This window comes from Agelaius tricolor, unplaced genomic scaffold, assembly GCF_023055355.1.
Source record: "Agelaius tricolor isolate 1412-34295 unplaced genomic scaffold, bAgeTri1.0.p SCAF_31, whole genome shotgun sequence".
NCBI lineage: Eukaryota > Metazoa > Chordata > Aves > Passeriformes > Icteridae > Agelaius > Agelaius tricolor.
Window position 1 is genome coordinate 39,538 of NW_027269291.1, and position 14,928 is coordinate 54,465.

General features: G+C 46.0%; 1 protein-coding gene, 1 long non-coding RNA gene and 5 other non-coding genes across 13 annotated transcripts; 6 read left to right on the top strand and 1 right to left on the bottom strand.

Annotated features, from left to right (window-relative positions):
• Nucleotides 1-3,785: 3,785 nt before the first annotated feature.
• On the top strand, nt 3,786-3,857 carry TRNAC-GCA (transfer RNA cysteine (anticodon GCA)). Its single transcript has one exon. It is a non-coding gene; the product is annotated as a tRNA-Cys (tRNA).
• Nucleotides 3,858-4,260: 403 nt separating this feature from the next.
• Nucleotides 4,261-4,332, top strand: TRNAC-GCA (transfer RNA cysteine (anticodon GCA)). The gene has a single exon. It is a non-coding gene; the product is annotated as a tRNA-Cys (tRNA).
• A 190-nt stretch (nt 4,333-4,522) lies between these two features.
• LOC139601710 (uncharacterized) lies at nt 4,523-7,347 on the bottom strand. The gene is made up of 2 exons (XR_011683001.1): nt 7,221-7,347; nt 4,523-6,475 (listed from the first exon to the last, which is right to left on the bottom strand). It is a non-coding gene; the product is annotated as an uncharacterized lncRNA (long non-coding RNA).
• TRNAC-GCA (transfer RNA cysteine (anticodon GCA)) lies at nt 5,225-5,296 on the top strand. Its single transcript has one exon. It is a non-coding gene; the product is annotated as a tRNA-Cys (tRNA).
• Nucleotides 5,738-5,809, top strand: TRNAC-GCA (transfer RNA cysteine (anticodon GCA)). The gene has a single exon. It is a non-coding gene; the product is annotated as a tRNA-Cys (tRNA).
• On the top strand, nt 6,206-6,277 carry TRNAC-GCA (transfer RNA cysteine (anticodon GCA)). The gene has a single exon. It is a non-coding gene; the product is annotated as a tRNA-Cys (tRNA).
• CWC25 (CWC25 spliceosome associated protein homolog) lies at nt 7,286-14,746 on the top strand. Of its 7 annotated transcripts, none has more exons than XM_071450909.1 (10): nt 7,286-7,575; nt 8,296-8,468; nt 9,326-9,556; nt 10,040-10,109; nt 10,612-10,739; nt 10,947-11,016; nt 11,444-11,601; nt 12,353-12,439; nt 13,495-13,656; nt 14,050-14,347. In XM_071450909.1, the coding sequence occupies exons 1-10, from the start codon at nt 7,426-7,428 to the stop codon at nt 14,162-14,164; spliced, it is 1,344 nt and encodes a 447-aa protein (XP_071307010.1). In that variant the 5' UTR covers nt 7,286-7,425; the 3' UTR covers nt 14,165-14,347. The 7 variants fall into 7 exon arrangements, with proteins under 7 accessions (XP_071307010.1, XP_071307011.1, XP_071307012.1 ...); XM_071450912.1 differs by having other exon boundaries at nt 7,500-7,628; XM_071450910.1 differs by lacking the exon at nt 12,353-12,439.
• The last annotated feature ends 182 nt before the right edge of the window (nt 14,747-14,928 follow it).

Here is a 14,928-nt window from a genome sequence, read left to right on the forward strand (position 1 = left end):
AATTTTTACTTTTATTTTATTTATATTTTTGACTTTTCTATTTTTATTTATTTTTATATTATTTTTTAATTTTATTTTTATTTTATTTATATTTTAATTTTTCTATTTTTAAAGCTTTTTATTTCATTTTTTAATTTTATTTTTTATTTTATTTTTATTTTTATTTTTTCTATTTTCAAAGTTTTTTCTTTTTTTTTCATTTTTTAGGTAATTTATATTTTTAAATTGTCTATTTTTAAAGCTTTTTATTTTTTAATTTTATTTTTTATTTTGTTTTTATTTTTAATTTTTCTATTTTTAAAGCTTTTAATTTTTTTTGTTTTATTTTTTAATTTTATTTTTTTTAATTTTTCTATTTTTAAAGCTTTTTTTTTATATTTTAATTTTATTTTTATTTTTAATTTTTCTATTTTTAAAGCTTTTCAGTTTATTTTTTTATTTTTATTTTTAATTTCATTTATATTTTTCATTTTTCTATTTTCAAAGCTTTTTATTTTATTTTTTACTTTTATTATTTATTTGATTTTTATTTTTATTTTTCTATTTTTAAAGTTTTTTATTTTATGTTTAATTTTTTTTTTTAATTTATATTTTTAATTTTTCTATTTTTAAAGCTTTTTATTTTTTTATTTTTTATTTGATTTTTATTTTTCATTTTTCTATTTTTAAAGCTCATTTTTTAATTTTATTTTTTTATTGATTTATTTTTTAATTTTTGTATTTTTAAAGCTTTTTCTTTTATTTTTTCATTTTATTTTTAATTTTATTTATATTTTTAATTTTTCTATTTTTAAAGCTTTTTCTTTTATTTTTTAATTTTCTTTTTAATTTTATTTATATATTTAGATTTTCTTTTTTTAAAGCTTTTTCTTTTATTTTTTTATTTTATTTATATTTTCAATTTTTCTATTTTCAAAGCTTTTTTTATTTTTTTAATTTTATTTTTTCTTTAATTTATATTTTTAATTTTTCTATTTTTAAAGCTTTTTGTTTTATTTTTTAATTTTATTTTTTATTTGAATTTTATTTTTAATTTTTTTATTTTTAAAGCTTTTTTTAATTTTTTTTATTTAATTTTTGGGTTTTAATTTTTCTATTTTTAAAGCTTTTTATTTAATTTAATTTGGTGCTGCCCAGACCCACTCAAGCCAGTGATTCTGGTGGTGTTTGAGGGTCCCCAGGACGAGGGAAGAGATGAGAATCTTGACTCCACCTTTCAGAAGGCTGAAATATTATTCTATGATCTCTATTATATTAAAAGAAAATTAGATATTATTTTATGATCTCTATTATATTAAAAGAAAATTAGATATTAGAACTATACTAAAAGGGCAAGGAGACATCAGAAAGCTGGAAAGGAATGAATAATAAAAACCTGGGACTGCTCACAGCCCTGACACAGCTGAACCATGACTGGTCATCAGGTAGAAACAATGCACAGGAGACCAATCCAAGATGCCCCTGTTGCTAAACCATCTCCAGCCCACACTCCACAGCCAGCAGATTGTTATTGGTTCCATTTCTGTTCTGAGGCTTCTCAGGAGAAAAATCCCAGAGAAATGATTTTCATCAAACATGTCAGTGCCAGGTGATGGCACAGGCAGCATCGGCTGGCTGATGTCACTGTGTCATCCCTGCCAGCCCAGATGTCACAGCAAGGAGGAGAGAGTTCATCCTGTGCTCAGCCTGTGCTCACACAGCCCTGCCAAGGGACTGGCTGCCAAAACAGAGCCGTGTTATGCATGCCAGTGTCTGCATGGCAGAGAGAGGACATGAAAAGCCACTGAGGAAGCTGCCACCTCCTCCCTGAGCTCTGCCCTGCAGGCCGGGTCATGGGCAGCCACTTTGGGAAGGCTGCATTTGCTGCCCATCAGCTGCTCTGTGTCTCACAGGAATTGAAATAGCCCAGGTTTGGGTTGGTGCTGAGCATAGGGCAGTGAGGAGAAAGGGAGAAGGCTGTGCTGCAGGGCAGGTGGATCCAGGCAGAGCCAATTTGGGGAACAGCCTTGTCTAACAGCATTTCATTTTCCAGTTCTACTACATTGCATTATATTTTGCACTTCTGCTAGAACTGCATGTCAACAGGTTTCAAATATCCTCCTCAGTCCCAACAGCCTGCTTGAAAGCGCTGTGTCTTTATCAGACCATTGATGGTCCTTCTGAAATGTGAGTCTCACTGGCTGCATCCAAACCTTGTGCTTGAAGAGCATTCCTAATTAAAGCAGATTGGGCCTTTGGGGAAGAAGGGGCTGCAAAGCATTTCCTAAAGCATTTTCTACTCCAATTTCATTGTGAGGAAATACACCTGAAGGATGATGCAGGGATTAGGATTGAGACAAAGATGAGTTTGGTGGGCCAATTTTACTTTGAGAGCTTGAGAAGCACAGGAAGCCCAAGTGATGATCCCAGAGGGTTGAACACAGAGGTTTCACCCTCCCAGATATACAAGGGCCTTAACCTTAAAACCACTGCTCTCAGCAAGGAGCTGTCTCAACGCTGCATTAATGTTTTCTCCTCTTTGTGCATGTGTAGAATTGAAATCCCTCTTGGGGAGGAAGCTTATTCCAAGTAAATTCCTAAATAATCAGCTGAAAAAAAACCCTGAAATGTTCTTTCACTTGATTTGCTACTCCCTGCCAAATGCATGTGCATGCCAGGTCTTGAGCATGGTACTGGAGCTGAGCCTTGAAGGAGGAATTGTCCACACAAGGCTTCTCCTTCAGTTTTGGGATCCAGTGCTGATTGCAACCAGGTCTGGTGAGAGAAGTGATCATAAATACACCACGTTTCTGAAAAAGCCCTAAAGGAATCCTAAACATTCCCAGAGAATTCCTAAAAATCTCCTGGAAAAAAAAAAAACCAAACAAACAAAAAAAAACCAAACAAACAAAAAAAATCCTTTAAAATCCCTGAAAAAAACTAAAAAAACCCTAAAAAACTGTTCAACCCCTACCTGTAACTCATCCTGACCCTAAAATAGCCTCAGAATACCCTTAAAATACACTAAAAATACCCTAGCTATTAAAAAAAACCTGAATATCCTGAAAAATCCCCAAAGAACCTTTAAAAAGTTCCTAAAAATACCCTGAATAGTCTTAAAGGAGCTCTAAAAGTACCCCAAAAATCCTTAAAATGCCCTGATAAGATCCTAGAAAAACCTAAAAATTCCCCCCAAAACCCTAAAAATACTCTACTGGATCTGGGCTGGAATCCAGAATGGGGAATAACCGGGACTGGATTAGAGGCAGGATACGGAATGGAGCAAAATCCCAAAACCCAGACTGGATTGGGGTCAGGAAATGGAAGAGAGGAACACCTGGACAGGATTTGGATGTGATAGGAATGGAAGAAAACCCAGACCGGATCAGGGCAGAGAGCTGGAAAACCTGCACTGGATCATGGCTGGAAAATGGATTTTTGGAGAAAACCTGGACTGGATTAGAGCCGATAGATGGAATGGGTGAAAACCTGGATTGGATTGGGGTGGGATATAGTTGGGAGGAAAACCCGGACTGGATAATAGCCAGTATACAGAATGGGAGGAAACCTGGACTGGATCCAGCCAGGACATGGAATGGGGGAAATCCTGGACTGGATCAGGAATGGGAAATGGAATGAAAGGAAACACACTTGCCAACTTTTATCCCATTTAACACCCTGTACCGTCACCAGGGACATTGGGCTGCACAGGAGCTGTCAAGGACAGGGATCCAACCCACAGAGGGAAAAACTTTCTCTCTTTCTCAGAAAATGCTTTTCAATCTCCGTGGTGATGTCCCCCAGCAGGGGGTGTAGCTCAGTGGTAGAGCATTTGACTGCAGATCAAGAGGTCCCTGGTTCAACTCCAGGTGCCCCCTCTTCTTTTTTCTTCCTTCCACCTGCCTTTTGCCAAAAATTTGCCACAGGAAAAATCCATGGAGAGCTCTGAGCTTGTGCTGTGCACTCCAAGTTGGTTCTGAGCTCCAGCATGTAAGGAAGGAGGCCCCGAGTGTTGGGAAAGTGCAGGGGTTGTTCTTTGTCTGAGTGACCACTCACTGTCTGTGTGAGCTTTGCCTGTCCTTAATTCTCTGTAGACATCAGATCTACCAGAATTTCTCATTTTTAACACCATTTATCACATTTAACTCCATGTACAGTCTTTGTTAGGTACATTAAGGTGCACAGGGGGGTGTCAAGGAAAGAAATCCAATTCATGGACAACAAAAGATGTTTCTTTCCCAAGAAATGTTTTTCAGTCTCCCAGGTGCAGAGGCTGTCTCAGGGGGTATAGCTCAGTGGTAGAGCATTTGACTGCAGATCAAGAGGTCCCTGGTTCAACTCCAGGTGCTCCCTCCTCTTTTGCTGCTTTTCCCTGGGGATTTTGGCAGTGTGGTCACTGGAATGGCAGCTCAGCATCTTCTCCTGCTCATTCTTTTCCCTGCTGCAGGCAGAGATGAAAGCTGGGGGAAAATGTCAGGGACTCCAAGGTTCAGAGCACTCAGGGGACAGACTGGAACTGGAAATAAACCACTCAGGACTCCACTTTCTTCATGATGGAAAATGCCCATTCTTTATTCACGTAACTAATAAAGTTATGTTTTTATAAATTTTGTACATTTTTATACAATTTTATACATTTAATACTGTTTTTATACAGTTTTACAGACCTCATGTGTGACTCTAATTGATCAGCAGCTCTCTTGCCAATTATTGGTTAGTATCAAATGATTATTCTGTATTGATTGGTCACTTAAACCCCCAGTGGGTACAGGCAGGAAAAGTTGTTTGTGAGACATAATTTTCTTTTCTCTAACAGTGTAAAAACAGTTTATGCAGGTGTAGGTTTTTTTTTCACCCAGGAATAGATTGTTATGGTAACCAACTGCTCACAGAGGATTGCTTTGACATGGTAACCTGCAAGGTGCAGGCTTTCTTTAGAAGAAATTACAACATAACAGAGCAGACCTGATTTTATGAGGCGTTTTTCTTTTAATTTTTCCACTTTTTTCCACTTCTTATAATTTTTGCACTTATAATTTTCATTATTTCTTATATTTTTTTCCCAGGAAGTGAAGGGAAAGAGCTAGGGAGGAACTGGACCAAGGACCCATGCTGGAGCGCAGTGACTCCATGGCTGCTGCTGCCCCACAGGTTCTGCAGCAAGAACCAAATCCTCAGGCACAGGAAACTCAGGGATGTGGGAAAAACCATCCTTGAAATGTTTTATATTGCTGGGAAAAGAACAGGGGGTGTAGCTCAGTGGTAGAGCATTTGACTGCAGATCAAGAGGTCCCTGGTTCAACTCCAGGTGCCCCCTCTTCTTTTCCTCTTTCCACCTGCCTTTTGCCAAAAATTTGCCACAGGAAAAATCCATGGAGAGCTCTGAGCGTGTGGGGTGTTGGCTCTGAGCTCCAGCATCCAAGGAACAGAGGCTCAGCTGGGAAAGTTGTGGGGTTCTGCTCTAACCACTCACTGTCTGTGTGTGCTCTTCTCTGTCCTTAATCCTCTGTAATCACCAACAGAATTTCTCTTTTATCTTATTTATTAAATTATTTTATTTTATTTCTTAATTATTTATTTAATTTATTAAATTGTAAGTAAAATTTCATTTTTACTATCATTTATCACGTTTAACTCCATGTAGCTTTACCAGGCACTCCCTGGAGCTGTCAAGGAAAGAAATCCAATTCATGGACAACAAAAGATTTTTCTTTCCCAAGAAATGTTTTTTAGTCTCCCAGGCAGAGGTGGTTTCCCAGGGGGTATAGCTCAGTGGTAGAGCATTTGACTGCAGATCAAGAGGTCCCTGGTTCAACTCCAGGTGCCCCCTTCTCTTTCTACCTGCCTTTTGCCCAAACCTTTGCCAGAAAACACATGGAGAGCTCTAGCAGGAGCTGTGAGCTGGCTCTGTGCACTCGGAATTGGTTCCGAGCTCCAGAATGCAATGCCAGAGTGTTGGGGGATGTGCAGGGACGTTCTGCCCTGTGTGAGGACCACTCCCTGCCTGTGTGAGCTTTTCTGTGTTTGAAATTCACTGCAGGCATCAGATTGGCCTGAATGTCTCATTTTTACCACCATTTATTACATTCAACTCCCTGTAGCTTTACCAGGCGCCCCCTGAGCTGCACAGGGAGCTGTTAAGGAAAGAAACCTAATCCCTGGAGAGCAAAAGAGTTTTCTTTCCCAAGAAATGTTTTTCAGTCTCCCAGGTGCAGAGGCTGTCTCAGGGGGTATAGCTCAGTGGTAGAGCATTTGACTGCAGATCAAGAGGTCCCTGGTTCAACTCCAGGTGCCCCCTCCTCTTTTGTTGCTTTTCCACCCATTTTTCCTCCACAAATTCCTCATTCACATACCACCGACAGCTTTTCTTACCCCTCTGAAGTGCTGGAAATCACTTGGCGAGGTTTTGCCAAACGTGAACTTCCATTTTTTCCACTCTGTTCTCCTGAGTTCTGCAGGAAACACACAAACTCAACAGCTGCATCTCCCGTTTTTCCTGTAGGAGTAATTACCCTTAATTTACACAGCGAATGATGTGCGTAACGCGTTACTAGCAGTCACAGCCGCGCTGAGCTGTTTCCTCCAGGCTCTGAACTCCAGGCCAGGCCGGTTGGGTGGCTACGGTGCCACAGCTCACCGTGTAGGCAGCCTCGGGGCTCGAGCCGCTGACCCACAGCCCCACAGGCGGCGGCGCTGCCCCTGAGCCACGCCCCGGCCGCGGGAACGGGGGCGTGGCGGGGGGAGCGCCGCGAGGATGGCGCAGGGACAGCGCTCTGGGCCAGTAACCTTGGGGTTACCGGTTCAAACCTCGCCTGGCACCAGAAGGGTAAATGGCGATTCTGTCGCAGAAGACCACAAACTCCAAACTGGGAGATCACAGCTGTTATCCCGAGAGATTACTGCCGGTATCCTGGGGGATTATTTGCTCTATCTAGAGAGGTTCGCCAGCTCTGTCCCGGGAAATCGCCAGCTCTGACTCGCCCCGACACAGGAAATCCTTCCTTCCGCCCGACCACGGACTGGGAGATGCCAGGTTCTGACCCAGCCGGGCACCACCGGAGTTGACGGCACAGGCCGGGCTCTGCCCCGGGGCACGCTGTGCGTCATTGGACTCGGGGCCGGAACGCGTCGGCCCTGAAGATCCGAGCCAGACGCACTGCCCACCCGCTCCGCGCGTCGCTGTGACGGGCAGAGCCGGACAGTCTCGTCCCGTGGCTTTGAGTGCTTTTGAAATTACTCACTTCATCATTTCCAGGCGTTTCTTTGGTATTGCTGTAACCAGCCTCATTTGAAACAGGCTCGGATCTTGTCTGAATTCCCTGGCAGCGTCCAAGGCCAGGTGGACGGGACAACCTGGGACAGTGGCAGGTCTACCGTCCCTAACTATGGCAGGGGTGGAAATGGAGAGCTTTGGGGTCCCTTCCCACCCAAACCATTCGGGATTCCATGAACGGAATGAAAACACCCCCCAGGCTCGGCACCGAGGGGCATCTCCACCGCTTTTCTCTTCCTCCTCCTCCACCCGTGACGCACAGCGGAGGAAGAGGCGCAGAAACCCGAGCGGCGGCGCGCGGCGGTGACGCATTTCCTGTCCCGGTAGCGGCGGGGGACGCGTTCGGCCGGCGGGCGCGATGGGGGGGGGAGACCTGGTGAGGGGAACCGGGGGAGGGCTGAGGGCAATCAGGGAACCGGGGATGATCGGACGGAACCCGGGGGGGCAGAAGGGAAAAATGAGGGGAGATGAGGGGGGGGCTGAGAGGGGCCGGGGGAGGTGAGGGGGAATGAGGGAACCGGGGGGGTTCACAGGGGCCGGGGGAGCGTGAAGGGGGTCGAAGGGCTGACAGGGGGTGGGCGGTGAGAGGGCACTGAGGAGTCTGAGGGGGGCCGAGGGGGCTCAGAGGGTTCGGGTGGCCTGAGGGGAACTGAGGTGGGGAGGAGGGGTGAGAGCGGGCGGGCGGGCCTGAAGGGGGTTGGGGCGGTGACGGGAGGGAGAGAGCCTGGGAGGGCTGAGAGGAGCTGGGGAGGGGAGAGGGGTTTGGAGGGGAGCGTGGGGCTTCTGAGGGGGGGAGACTGAGAGGGGTCAGTGAGTGCTGAAGGGGCCGGGGCTGTGGCAGGGGTCAGAGTGGGTGGTTCGGAGAGGGGCTAAGGAGGGGCTGCAGGGCCGGGAAGTGCGGCTGCCCCGGGACTGAGGCCGCTCCCGGGGCCAGTGGGAGCCGCGGGTCCGTTCTCCGGGCCCAGCTGCCGGCATTGCTGGGCTGCCCTGGTCCCTCAGTGCTGGTCCTGGTACCAATCCCGGTGCCAATCCCCTCTCCTCAGAACCTGAAGAAGAGCTGGCACCCGCAGACGCTGCGCAATGTGGAGAAGGTGTGGAAGGCGGAGCAGAAGCATGAGGCCGAGAGGAGGAAGATCGAGGAGCTGCAGCGGGAGCTACAGGAGGAGCGGGCGCGGGAGGAGATGCAGCGCTACGCCGAGGACATGGGCACCGTGCGGTGAGGGCGCAGGGACATGGGCACAGGGACAGGGGCACCGTGCGGTGAGGGCGCAGGGACAGGGGCACCGTGCGGTGAGGGCATGGGGACAGAGGCACTGTGTAGTGAGAGCATGGGGACACAGGCAGAGGGACATGGGCACCATGTGTCACAGCACAGGGACACGGGGACATGGCCACCATGTGGTGAGGGCACGGCAACACGGGCACCGTGCAGTGAGCAGGGACACGGGGACATTGGCACAGGGACATGGGCACTGTGTGTGACAGCACAGGGACATGGGCATGGGGACACGGGCACTGTGTGTGACAGCACAGGGAGGGACACGGGCACCGTGCAGTGAGCCAGGGGACAGCATAGGGACTGCATGGGGACAGTACAGGGACAGCATGGGGAGAGCACGAGGACAACGGAGAGGTTGGGGTGGAAGGGACAACAAAGCCCCTCCAGCGCCTCCCCTGCCATGGCAGGGACATATCCCAGTGTTCCAGTGCTCCAAGCCCCAGTGTCCAACCTGGCCTTGGGCACTGCCAGGAATCCAGGGGCAGCCACAGCTGCTCTGGGGTTTCTGTTCCATCCCCTCCCCTCCTTGCCAGGGAGGAATTCCTTCCCAAAATGTCATCCCACCCTGCCCTCTGTCAATTCAAATCCATTCCCCTGGTCCCAAATCCTTCTCCAGTTCTCCTGGAGCCCCGGTCAGGCACTGAACAACCCCAAAACTTTCCCAGGCTGAACAATCCCATCCCTCTGATCCCATCCTTGGGGCCATGTCCCACAGTCCAACCCCAAACCATCCCTGCTCACCTTCCAGCCAAGCCCTGGAGGCAGCAGGAGGAATAAAGGGTTTTTTGGCACAGGAAGCGTGAGGAGAAGCTGGAGTGGATGTACCAGGGCCCCGGAGGGATGGTGAACAGGGACGAGTACCTGCTGGGGCGCCCCGTGGACAAGTTCATCCTGGACAAGGTTGGGGACAAGGACAGCGCTGGGGACACGGGGCTGCTGCCCGGCTCCATCTTCGCCAGGGCCGGGGCCAGCTCCGTGCTGGACATGGCCACCAAGATCCGTGAGGACCCGCTCTTCATGATCAGGTGTGCAGAGACAAGGGCACTCAAAAACTACAAATTAGCCTGTATCAAAAGCACTTAAATTGATTATAAATATTATATTATCCTGTATATATATATATGTCCTATAAATATATATACTATCCTGTATCAAAAACAGTTTAACTGATTAGAAATATCATCTCTTGTATATATATATCCTTTAGTATATATATATATGCTATAAATGTTCTAATATATGTATCTCCTATATATCCTATAAATAGATATATTATCCTATATCAAAAGCAGTTCAATTGATTATAAGTATATTATCCTATAAATATATATTCCATATATCAAAAGCAGTTTGATTGATTATAAGAAAAGGGGGAACTCCTCTTCAATTTTGCTAAATACACAGCATTTCTCTTTGTTCCTGCTTTCTCTGTTTTTAGAGCTTGCACTTGCTGGATCCTTTTTGTGCAAATATGATTGAAAAAACTGATTTTCTTTTTCCTGCTTTAGGAAGAGGGAGGAGGAAAAGAAAAGAGAAGTTTTAAACAATCCGGTGAAAATGAAGAAAATCAAAGCCTTGGTAGGTGTGAGGCAGGGGAGGTGCAAAAATCAGAATTTTTATTGTCCAGGACAAGGAGCCGAGCTCTGTTTGCTCCTTACACTGCTCAATTCTGAGAGAAAATCTCGTTAAACAAGATTTATATGCTTATAAATTTAAATTTACATATCCATACATTTAGATTTATGTATCCGTACATTGCAATTTATAAATGGCTATAAAGATGAGTTTCCCCTTTTCTTATAATCAAAAATTCCCATTTATAAATCTCATTAAATGAGATTTTCTGGCTTGAAATTTATAAATGGCCGTAAATTTTTGTAAGTATCTCTACATTTTCATAAAGGTATTTCTCTTGTGAACACTGCAAAGACATTTTTACACCTTTAAATAGAAAAATCATGCAAATGTCTTTAAATTAAAAAATAATTTTTAGAGATTTGTTTGGCTTCAGGTTTTGTGCTTTTCCACGTGGAATTCTGGTGTTTTCCGTGTGGTCCTGAGGGAGTTTTTGGTTTTGCAGCTGCAGAACAGTTTGGATAAAAAGGAGAGGAAGAGGAAGAAGGAGAAGAAGAAAAAGCACAAGAAGCACCGGCGGCGCAGCTCCAGCAGCTCCAGCTCCAGCTCTGAGGAGGAGAGGCCCAGAATTAAGTGAGTTTTACTTTTTTTTTTTTTCCTAAAACTGTCTCCATTCCTGCTTGTTTGTCACCTGCTCTCAGATTTTTCTTTCTAATTAATGCTTTTAATTAAGTGTTTCATTAAATTGTTGTTTCATTGGTTTTGCATCATTAACGTGTGGTAAAAATTGATTTATTCTTGCCATTTGCTTGCTTCAAAAGGGCTTTATTTTCTTTCTAGGTCTCAGAAGAGGGTGGATAATTCCGTCTGGAAGGCTGCTCCTTCCAAAATCCCGGGATATGGCTTACAGGTACACCCTGGGAGGGGGGAGAACCAGGAGTTTTGAGAATAGCTGCAGCAGCTGGAACAGGAATGAATAAATTTTAAATTCAATTTGGGGCCATCTAAGCCTTGAAATTCAAATTATTCCAGCTCAGCCAGACTTTTGCTTGGAATTTGGGATAAGGAATTCAGGATAAGGTTGTTCAGATGCTCCTCATTATCCATGGAATGGGTGGGAAGGGACATCAAAACCCATCCTGTCCCATGGGTTCCCACTGTCCCAGGCTGCTCCAGCCTGTCCCGGGCCACTTCCAGGCATCCAGGAGCAGCCACAGCTCGTCTGGGAATCCCTCCCCAGGGAGGAATTCCCTCCCTCAGCTGTGCCAGCCCCAAGCTTCACCCCCTGTGCCCTGTGTGGGGGCTGCTCCCACCCCTGTGTTCCCTCTGGATTCCAGGTGAGGGACCCCGAGGCGGGGCTGCGCTCCCGGGGCTCCCCGGGCCAGGACAGGGCCCCCCGGGAGCGCTCCCGGAGCCCGTCCCGCTCTCCCCAGAGACATTCCAGCAGGAGGAACCCCCAGAGGAGCTCAGCGTCCCCCTCCAGGCGCAGCAAACAGTGAGTGGGTGAAAGCACGGGAGTTCCCTGCAATCCTGTGGGGTCTCTGCTTCCTTTTTCTGTCTCTGTCGGAGTCGGGATTGAAGGCACTTGAGGCAATGGTTCACGTTCAGACTCAGGGGTTTATTGTTTATTATCAATGTTACAGTCTCACAGCAGGGAGTTCTGCAGTCTCTCATTAACCAGGCACAAAATGGCCAACTATCTCTTGTTACAAGGTCTTTTAAGGCCAAACTATCCAATTAAGAAATTAGACCTAGATTATTTTCACTTCTAACCCAATAACTGGTCACTCGAAGCCCGCAGTGTGGACTTTTCTGTCCAATTACAAAATACCACCCAAACCCATGAAGAAGGAAGAAAGAAGAAGGTGAAGAGCAACCTGCTTCTGCCCTAAAACAACCATCTTGCTTTATATTTCTTAATATATTCTAAAACCCCAGACTCTTAATTTTTCACCCTGTGATGTTACACACTTCTAACCAACTCCACACCCATAATGCCAGTGCTATCTATCAGTTTTAGAAGCCTTCACAGCCTCAGGTCAAATGCAGTGCTCTCTTGGGAGTCAGAGTCTGTCAGTTTAGGATTGTTCCTGGAGTGGCCAGGTAACAGCCCTGCAGCTGTGGGAGCCACCTCAGCCTCAGGATGTGTTAAAACCCCCAGGAATGTTTATAAATGTTTATAAATGTGATTAAGATCTAATCAAATGTGGATTTTGGTGTTAATGAGGGTGATTCTGGGGTTGCAGGCACAGCAGCCGTGAGGAGAAGGGCAGAGCCAGGAGCCCTTCCCCCAAAAAGAGCTTCCGGCGCCAGCACCCCCCGGGCTACACCAGGTCAGTGGCACCCTGTCCTGTCCCCTGTCCCTGTGCTGGGGGACAGACCCCTGGGAGGCACCTGGGCACCAGATTTTCCTCTGGTGGCTGGAGTGGGACAGGTGAAATGCCCAGAAAATCACACACAGGTGCTGCTGGCTGGTGGGTGGCACCTTCCCACAGCAATGCTCGTGGTGCTGCTTCTCTAGCAGGGCAGAAATGGGAATTGGTTAATTGGTGGAGTCACCATCCCTGGGTGTGTTTAACAAAGCCTAGATGTGCCAGGGTTTACTGAGGTGTTGGCCGTGGGTTGGACTCAATGATCTCGAAGGTCTCTTCCAACCCAGTGTTTCTGTGAATTCTGTAATTAGGAGGTTCTGTTCCATCAGGCGAAAAAAGGATCCTGACAGCATCATCTTGGAATTAAAACCAATTAGGAGATCAATTAAATCCAAGAGGGATTAAAATTAAATTAAAGAGGGAGATTAAATTCAAGAGGGAGAAAAGAGCCTCCTGCTGGGATGTGGGGAGGTGGAATATTTTAAAAAGGAGGGAAATTTTAAAAACGTCCTCACAAGCTTGGCTGCCAAAGACAAACCTGTGTTAAATCCCCCTCATCTGGGGAATGTGAACCAGCTTTGGTTGATCTGAGCCTTTTCCAACCTGAACAATTCCACTGTCCCAAAGTGAGGAAGATGAGGGGCCTGGCATGCTGCTGGTTCACAGAAAAATGTCTCCAGAAGTGTTTTCCTGTAGAGATTAAGTCCTATAACCTTTGACCTCTCTTGTAGCTACTGTCAATTACTTTTATTTTGATATTTGCATCAAAATAAATCCTGTTCTCATTAGGATATTCAAGGGTGGTGGAAATTCTCTATGTGATGGTTCTGTTCCCTCTCAGAGTCTAACTAAACAATCCCTGATTTTCCTTTTTTAATTAATCTCACTCCTGCAGGTGCCTTTCTTCAATTTATAGCTTGGCAGAATTTTGTCTCCGCCAAACTCTGGTCGTTGTGAAAATGGTTTTATGAAGTGTGTCTCTCTTTCATGGAATGTGTCTCTCTCTCTCCAAACAGAAAGATCTCTCCCGAGGAGCTGGAGCGAAAACGTCAGGAAATGATGGAAAATGCCAAGTGGAGGGAAGAGGAGAGAGCCAACAACCTCAGGAAGCACCGCAAGGAGGAGGAGCTGGAGAAGGAGCTGGAGAAACTCGACTCCAGGGATGGGAAATTCTTCCAGTGAGTCTTTCCCCCCCTCCTCATCCAAGGGGAACTCAGCTTCTGAGGGATGGCCCTCGGTGTTCAGATCATGGGATTGCATATCTCCCCTGTGGCTGACAGAGCTGCTGTTCCCGAATTTTCCCCTCAGCCCAAAAAGTGCTCTTGCAAGAGAGCCAAAAAATGGCTCTTGCTGACTGGGAGTCAGACCCAAGCTGGGCATTGCTGATGTTCTGCCACTCTGGGAGTTTTTTATATGCAGATAATAATTCAGAAATAATTTTATAAATTCTATATTATATTAATTTTAATATATTTATTATTATATTTATAAATTATTAAGAATAATGTAGAAATTGTCTGCTCTCCTTCAGACAGGGTTGTGATTTCTGTCTCTGCTCCTGTTCCCTGCAGCCGTTTGAAGCTGGAGAGTGCCTCCACCTCCAGCCTGGAGGATCGGGTCAAGCGCAACATCCACTCCCTGCAGAGGACTCCTGCTGCCCTGGAAAAGAACTTTATGCAGAGGTGAAGCCTGTCCTGGCCCTACCCTGGGCAGGAGCTCAGTGGATGTTTGTTCCCAGAGGTGAGAGCTCTCCAGGAACAATTCCAGCTCCCTCAGAGGATCCCGGAGCTGAGCCCTTGGAGCCCTCTGCATTTGGGGCCTTTGTGTTCCATTTCTAATCCATTGCTAGAGCTTCTCCTCCTCTCCCCATCCGGACTGGTGTCATTTTTGTACATTATTACCAAGCTCTGCTTCCTCCTGTGCCAGAGCTGAAGATCTACTTTTGTTAATCCTTAAAATCCAGAACAGAACCGATGCACGTGTGAGGTAATCCCATGGAATTTGACAGAACTACACCAACCCTGTTCCACACTGTCACCCTTTGCACCCACACCTCACAGTGGGGTGTCTGTGGCTGGCATTTGGTGGCTCACAGATTTATTTCATTGATCTCTGACCAAAATAAGCAGTTTCTGAGGGGGAAAAAGGGAATGAGCAGAGCATAGCTGACACAGCAAACATTTCTCTTGGATTTTGTAATGTAAGTAATGTCTATATGTACAGCAGTGTAGATTTATTTTACCTTTTTAATTAAGAAACTTCACTGTCGTTTGTTAAATGTCCTTTGTGGTCTGGGGGGGATGGGAGGGGCAGGGCTGGATCGGCTGTGGGAGGGAAGGGTCGGTGAGAGTTCGGGAGGCCGCAGCAGCCCCTTCCCGGGTGTGTCCAGCCCGCAGGCCGCACCCCGGGGCCGGGGGTGTCCCCGTTGTCTCCCCGAAGGTCCCGGCGGG

Bases quoted from the DNA above. Each gene is read 5' to 3' on its own strand.
- CWC25 (XM_071450909.1), top strand. From the start codon at position 7,426: ATGAACGGAATGAAAACACCCCCCAGGCTCGGCACCGAGGGGCATCTC. The intron at 8,469-9,325 runs GTGAGGGCGCAG...TTTTTGGCACAG, and splicing joins GAGGACATGGGCACCGTGCG to GAAGCGTGAGGAGAAGCTGG. The intron at 11,017-11,443 runs GTACACCCTGGG...TCTGGATTCCAG, and splicing joins TCCCGGGATATGGCTTACAG to GTGAGGGACCCCGAGGCGGG.